At 39.8% G+C, this 7,350-nt stretch overlaps 1 protein-coding gene across 1 annotated transcript; it reads right to left on the bottom strand.

The window, feature by feature from the left end:
- Positions 1 to 885: 885 nt before the first annotated feature.
- Positions 886 to 5,395, bottom strand: adra2b (adrenoceptor alpha 2B). Its single transcript, XM_019074399.2, has one exon. The coding sequence runs from the start codon at positions 4,193 to 4,195 to the stop codon at positions 2,669 to 2,671; it is 1,527 nt and encodes a 508-aa protein (XP_018929944.1). The 5' UTR covers positions 4,196 to 5,395; the 3' UTR covers positions 886 to 2,668.
- Between the last annotated feature and the right edge of the window lie 1,955 nt (positions 5,396 to 7,350).

Here is a 7,350-nt window from a genome sequence, read left to right as displayed (position 1 = left end):
CTCTGAATTTCTTCAGTCAAGAGTTTGTGGCTCTGCCAGAGCATGACCTTACAGGTAGATGCTTAAGGAAAAGGATAGGCTGCTAATTCATACAAAATTATTTACACACTTCACATGAGACTTCATTAATTATGAAATGCAGCATCTTCCTACAATTACCAGAAATTAATCTCCTTCCCTGTTTGAGTTCAGAGCCTCTTATCTTGTAAAATACTCATAATATTAACACTTTTTTTTTCTATCCCACTATTTTTAAAGTGCTGTCTTTAAAAACAAAAAAACAAAAAAAAAAAGCCAATTAGCATCAAAGAAGCTGAACCTGCATTTTAAGTATTAAATTCAGTCCAGTATTAATCACTGAATCCCATGCATGCATTGTGTTCAGAAACGTCACCATTCCTAATGCAATCATGCTGGTGAATATTCATTTTTTTTAAAGGATTGGAGGGTGTCAAATTGACCTTAAGGGAGACCGAGAGTTTATCCAACCATATAGACATACATCTGCCAAAGCACCAATTAATCCCATATTCTAATACATCAAAACATCTGCCCTTTTGAATACAAATTTCATCTCTCTATATCTAGATATTAGTATATTTGCATTGAAATCTGTAAAAATCATACAAATGAATAAGGAAAGTGAGGCAACTGTTGTCCATTCTATATGAAAACAATGATCTGTTGACAATTTTGTTCTAAATTCTGTTGTTTTGGAGTAGGAATTTTTAATGCCTGGTTTTCATAAAGACTTGCCATTAGTAAAACCTCATTTTCTTTGCATAATTTTCAATGTGTCCCAATGACGTGTGTCGAAATAAAAATCTGTTCATCTGCACTAAAAGCACGATAGTTATTCTCTGACAGCAATGAGTCAGTTGGCACACACAGCTCAGCGGTTTTATTTTTCAAGAGCAGCAGAAAACCAACAGCATTACACTGAAGAAAGAGGAGGCCAGGAGGCAAAATGGATACAGTTACCAGGATCCCGTCAATAGCAAAGCTTTTGAGAATGCAGCCCAAATGCAATGTCCTGACACATACAAAAAAATCATACAAAAAAAAAAAAAAGTACAGTAGAAGGATTTTGAATCATGTTGTAGCTAAAACTGAACTCCTTGTGTCTGTTTTCCCCTTGGGGAAAAATTTTAAAATATATAGAGGGGGGAAACAATAGGAAATAGCAGGATAAATAAATACAAAATCATTCACATAATAATAATTTACAGCTTTCATCTTAGATTTGACTCATTTTCTAATTGTCTCAAAATTATTTGTTCAAAATGACCTGCAATAAAAAGATTCTTTTGAAAAAAACTCTGGTTTAAGAAGATATTAAATGAGTTTAGCAGCAAAACATGTAAAAGCATTGGCACAAGAAGTAGCTGAATCATAAGCACTGGCAGATATGGCGAACCAGCCACATTTAAAAGCACATACATATATAGTTGAACTGGTGCCAGTGGAATCAGGGGAGGGATGTGAACTCATACACGCAAATAAACCTCCACACGACAGCATTCGCACACCCTCTCGCACACAGCATCCATTTCCAAACATACACTGCAGTCAGGCACAACACATACCCATTCGCAACATTTGCTCGGCACACACACACACACACACACACACGGGGATCATTAGCAAAAAGACAATGACCAAAGAAATAGAAAGCATCACTGCTATCAGCCCTTAGTCCCAAAGTATCACCCTGCTGAATGCTCAGACATTTAGGGTGCAGTAGATCAGTGTACACCAACAAATGATCATTTTGTTCTTTTATACAAAGCAAAGTGCTGAAACAAGTCAGAAAGAGCACCTCCAGTTAAAATCAGGAGGTTTGTGTCATCTGATACAGTCACCAAAGTCTAAAGTCATTTTGGATGACTCAAAGAGTCTTATCATATTAAAAATGAAAATGACTTTTGATATGAATACATATCTTAAGTTCCCATAAAAAACATTTTGTTATCTTAAAGCCTGCTGGCAACCAGTCCAAGATGCAAAGAGACAGAAAGGCGTCCATCCATGACAGGTGTTCTGTATTCACAGAGCCTTTCTACATCATAGCTTGGAAGAAAATCTAGGGGGGATCTGTAACAAGAAGCCTTAATGTTCGATCGGAGAAACTTGCGTCGGCTCGTTTCATACACATTGCCCCTGGCAAGGATTTCCACAGGAGTATTTCATGTCTTTGTTCCTCAGAAGTGATGCTGTGTAGGCATTGGTAGACCAATCAGCATGGAAAAGCTGTACATAAAGATTCTGAATGGTGTACCTCTGAAATCCTTAGTGAAAACCATGTTTGTAGTATCTCTAAGGCCTGGTGTTCTTAGAAAAAAAATACAATGACCTTTGTAACTGACCTCCATGTCGCTTGTCCTTGCAGGTGTGCAATTGTCCCCCTAAGTTATTTTGTGTTCAGACTTGATTTGTCAAAGTCTATGAATATTTTTGGATTTGCTCCATTTTATAAAACAAATACCAGGAATCCAATGCCTGAGGCGGTAACCTGGAGTCACTTGAGTAGCATGGTGTCCTCAGTTCACCGGGCAGCACAAAAAGCCCTTCATTTACATCACAACAGCACCGTTATTGTGCTTCTTTTAGTCCATGTTCTGAATAACCGCATATTTGTTGTCTGAGGAGATGATCCACCTCAGGAGCTTCAGAAGAATGTGCCTTTAGTGTTCTTGCAGAGAATCTTTTTGAAGGCTCTGCGGAAGTCTTTGTTGAAGATGGTGTAGATGACCGGGTTGAGGCAGCTGTTGCAGTAGCCGATCCAGAAGAAGAACTTAAAGAGCGGCTCTGGCAGGGTGCAGGTCTCCGGGCACACAGCCTGTAGGCTGTACGAGAAGAAGAAAGGGAACCAGCAGATGACAAAGACGCCAATTACCACTGCCAGCACAAAGGTGAAGCGCTTCTCTCGGTTCACCATTGCTTTGCGCCGTGCGGAGTTGGGCGTTCCTTCCTGCTTCATCTTCCGGGTCACTAGCTTGGCACCTTTGGCGGTGGCAATCATGTCTCTGTATTTCTGGATGGTGGCGGGAGAATGGATGCCACTGGGTGTCACACCTGGGGTGCAAGGGACCCCTAACCCCCTTCCACCTTGCTCGGTGTCCGAGTCCGAGCTCATGCTCTCTCCGTTATTATTGTCAGGCTGTTTCATGGTCTTCTTCGCCTTTTTCCCCTCTTTAGGTTTATTAGGAGCCATTTCGGATGAATTCGAAGGAGACGGGGAAGGGCACGGTGTGGTCGGCGTCAGGGTTGTCAAAGGGGGTTGCAGATGTTTGTTGGAGATTGGGGGGCTAGCCGCTTCCTGGGCGGACTCCACTTGGTATACGGCCAGAGTTGGAGGCCTGGTTTTTTTCTGCAAGGTAGAGGGTGTTTCATCTCCTCTTCCATTTTGTAGACCCTCCGTGTAGACCTTGTGCTGAGGGCTTGCAGCAATGGCTGGGACCTCTTTGCAGGGCTCCCCTGGTGGACATCTCGTGTGCTGCTTGGCGATCTGGTAGATCCGCATGTAAACTAAGATCATAATCAGACAAGGAGCAAAGAAGGAACCGATAGTAGAGTACAGGATGTACCAGCGTTCATCGTTGAGCTGACACTGTGGCAGCCCTCCTGAATCGGCGCCACCTTTGTTCTTGTTCATGGAGAGTAGCGGTGGGAAGGAGATGACTGCTGAGATCAGCCACACCACCAAAATGGCACATTTGATGCGTTTGGGCGTCCGCTGTGCGCCGTACGTGACGGCACGTGAGATAGACATGTAGCGGTCTAAACTGATGGCGCACAGGTGTACTATAGAGGAAGTGCAGAACAACACATCCAGCGCCAGGTAAATCTCACACCATACAGAGCGGAAATACCAGTAGCCCATCAGTTCATTGGCCAGTGAAAATGGGATGATGAGGGTGGCCACCAAAATGTCCGCGGCTGCAAGGGAGACCAAGAAGAGGTTCTGGGGTCCTCTAAGCGAGCGGCTGGTTAACACAGCGATAATGACCAGAATATTGCCAACAATTGTAAAAAGAATCATCAACGTGATGGCTGTTGCAAAGGCTGCTGTGGCTTCTGGAGTGTACGGAGGGAGTTTTATCATGCTCTGGTTACAAGTCGGTGAAGACGTGACTCCGGTGCCGTTAATGTTGTGGCCATGCAGACCCGTGCCGGTAGAGCACGCGCTTGCCATGACTGCCAAAGCGCTGCAACTGAGCGTGCACGTGGACTAATCGTCTCTATCAGTAATCCGAATGTGGTCAGAATTTTTTTTTTGCATAATCTTGTTTGGCTGCTTATTTTTTCTCTTCTAAGAACTTAGTAAAATATGTTTGGTTTAAATTAAATAAATAAACGTACGTATAAACGAATGAATACATGGTTTACTGAGCTAAAGATTCTGTCAGCCACTGTAATGTCACATCTCGTCGAGTGTTGATAGTTTATTACTTTGAGTCAAATTTGGAATAAGCGTCATCTGTGTTATGGAATAATAATGGAAACCTGCAACTTGATTTAAAAGGCAGGCATCAAATAAATTTGATGTCGGATAAATTACATTTATTTAAGTATAATTTACGGTTCTGATAAAATAGAATTTACAGCTCTGTCGATAAATTATAAACTTCAGAAAGTTTTTTTTTTTTTTTTTTTTAAATATACGACAGCTAATGTGAGGGGAAAACTAAAACAAAACAAACAAAAACGCCCAGAACCAATGTAGAAATACAAGCTTTGGTGCCACAGATCGATCAATTTCCAATATGAAAAAGCAGCGCAATATTGTGCTTCTATAAATGATTAGAGTAACAATTATTCAGTTTTAACATTTTACACATTCTAAAGTTCAAAACAGGAATAAAAACGTTATAAATTATTAACAAGTGCTTACAAAACAAATATATTGGAAAGCTTAAATCTAGGTTACCCAGATGCACAAGCCTCCACGGAGCGCAAGGCTTTAAATATAAATCTCCAGAGAGCACGCAGCAGCGCGCGGCGATGTGCCAGTTTCCCCTCACAGTTTTCACAAGTTTGCAAAAAGAATTTATGCGCACCAACTACCCTGATACATGATGGAGTCTGATGTAGCTGTGTCGTTGTTACATTCCTGAGTGGAGAAAATCGGCTTAATAAAGAATCAGAGGCATGCCGAAATTTTCCGAGTATGTCAAAGCACTAAAAAGAAGTATACTGTCTGAAAACAGTTTGTCGTCCGTCTCCCTCCGTGTTTCCCCCGTTTTAGTCACAGCATCTCAGTTTGCGAGCTGATTGCCTCCTACGTGCCTCGCGCAGTACCTCAAAGACAGTTTGAAGTGTCGGTGCGCCTCGCGCGAGCCGCTCTGGCTTCATATCTACGCAGCGGTTCTCCTCTGTACCCCAGTATAAGTGATGTCAGGACGGGCGTCATGAGGCGAACTCTTCCCACCCACTTAAAAGCCTGACCTATCCTAACACTCTATTGTCAAACATAAAACAAATACAGGCGTGTAATGGATGCAATTCAGATAATACATTTAGGAGAAGTCAACAATCTTAACACAACTTGTATCAAAAACGGATACAGATAACGATTTTGAATAATGATAGCCTCTTTACACATTGAAGAATGCAGGATTCATTTGTCTACATATTCGTTTGAGAAGTTTACTTTATTGGCATATGACCACCTCAAACTGTATTGTAAAGCACCAAGTATGAAAAACGAAAGGTTGTGTTTCTTTTTTTTTTTAGTTCAAGGTGCGTAATTGTTCAGAACTACATTTGATCGTGTTGCTGATTACCTCCAACTCAAGCAATAAATTAAAAAGTATATAAACTGTAAAATCAACATAGACCTTTTGGAAACATTTTAAACCTTAATGACAGTGCGCTCTCGTGCGTAAAAGGACTCGTGACGGCCGAGCGCTTCCTCCGCACCGTATTCGCGCTTCATTTCATAAAGATCAAGTGGTTTAATGCTCTCTTCAGATGATAAAGTGCAACATATACCCAAACGCAATTTGGAAGCTCTTCAAGCGTATCCATTAGGATCAGTGGATTTCTATTTCCCGATAACCCGTATTACAGTCGTGATTTTAGCAAAGAACTCAGGACGTTGTGTCAAAAGGGTCGAATGAGTCGCACCATTTCCAGTATGCAAAAAAATATATATTAAATAAATATTTGCACGAAGCAATATTTCGAACAGAGAGCTCTTCAGTGGAGTGCTAGGTTTTACAGAAATATTTGCTTTTAACAGCAGATAGATAGATAGATAGATAGATAGATAGATAGATAGATAGATAGATAGATAGATAGATAGATAGATAGATAGATAGATAGATAGATAGATAGATAGATAGATAGATAGATAGATAGATAGATAGATAGATAGATAGATAGATAGTTGGATGGATGGATGGATGGATGGATGGATGGATGGCAGGGAGAGATAGATTGAGCATTTATAAACCTGTGGTGAGGTCTGCCCTCTTATGGACAACAAAACACAGGAATATTTAACCGTAATATTTTTTTTTCTTCATTCAGCATTCATGTTTCTTTTGAGCCTTCTCTTATAGACTTTATTGATAGTAGCACCATATTTATTTTTTGACTCGAGGCTATGCGGTATGCGCTCAGTGAAGTATTGCGCGCCACTGTAAAGACTGTAAGTCTATCCCTCACAGCCTCGTTTCATTCGTGTTAAATCCAGTATGGCGTATAACCTGATTAAAGTCTATTGACTAAAATGTGTGACTAGATTACTAATATGTAATGGTGTTAAAATTTCCACTGCATGTCAGATTATTTTTTTCCCATTAATATCTGCATGCATTTTAAGATCATGGCATTTCTGAGAATGAAGTTTTCTTTCGAGACTGCATTTCATTTACTCTACTTTTTCCCCAATACCTTTCAAGAGGGACATGGTGTTCCTTCTGGAGAGAAGTCATTTTCTTCTTAGTAGTGATAGACTGAGATATCAGGCTGTTTAATTTGCTGACCCTTGTGAAAAAGATGTGCACTTAATTGCATTGAATGTGTAATTGCATTGTTCTTCAAATCTTAAAAGTATATCAAAACGACTGTGCTTGCAAATTATATAATATTAATGAAATAAATCCTGGAGAGAGAGTATTTAATAACCTCATGTTTTTAATATATACTGTAAGTACACTTTTAGAAAGTTAATTTTAAAATAATGTCAAATTAAAAGTTTTACTTTAATGTACATTAAATCATTATGTTTAAAGTATTATTTTGATGTGTTGACTCATACTAAAGTGTATTGTACTTGATTATTAAACATAGTGTTTAATACAATATTACAGTAAATATATTTTAAATGTAGTCTACTGAATA

Source organism: Cyprinus carpio, chromosome B8 (genome assembly GCF_018340385.1).
Source record: "Cyprinus carpio isolate SPL01 chromosome B8, ASM1834038v1, whole genome shotgun sequence".
Classification (NCBI taxonomy): Eukaryota; Metazoa; Chordata; class Actinopteri; order Cypriniformes; family Cyprinidae; genus Cyprinus; species Cyprinus carpio.
Note: the sequence above shows the minus strand (reverse complement) of the source record. Positions and strands in the feature narration are given on the sequence as shown.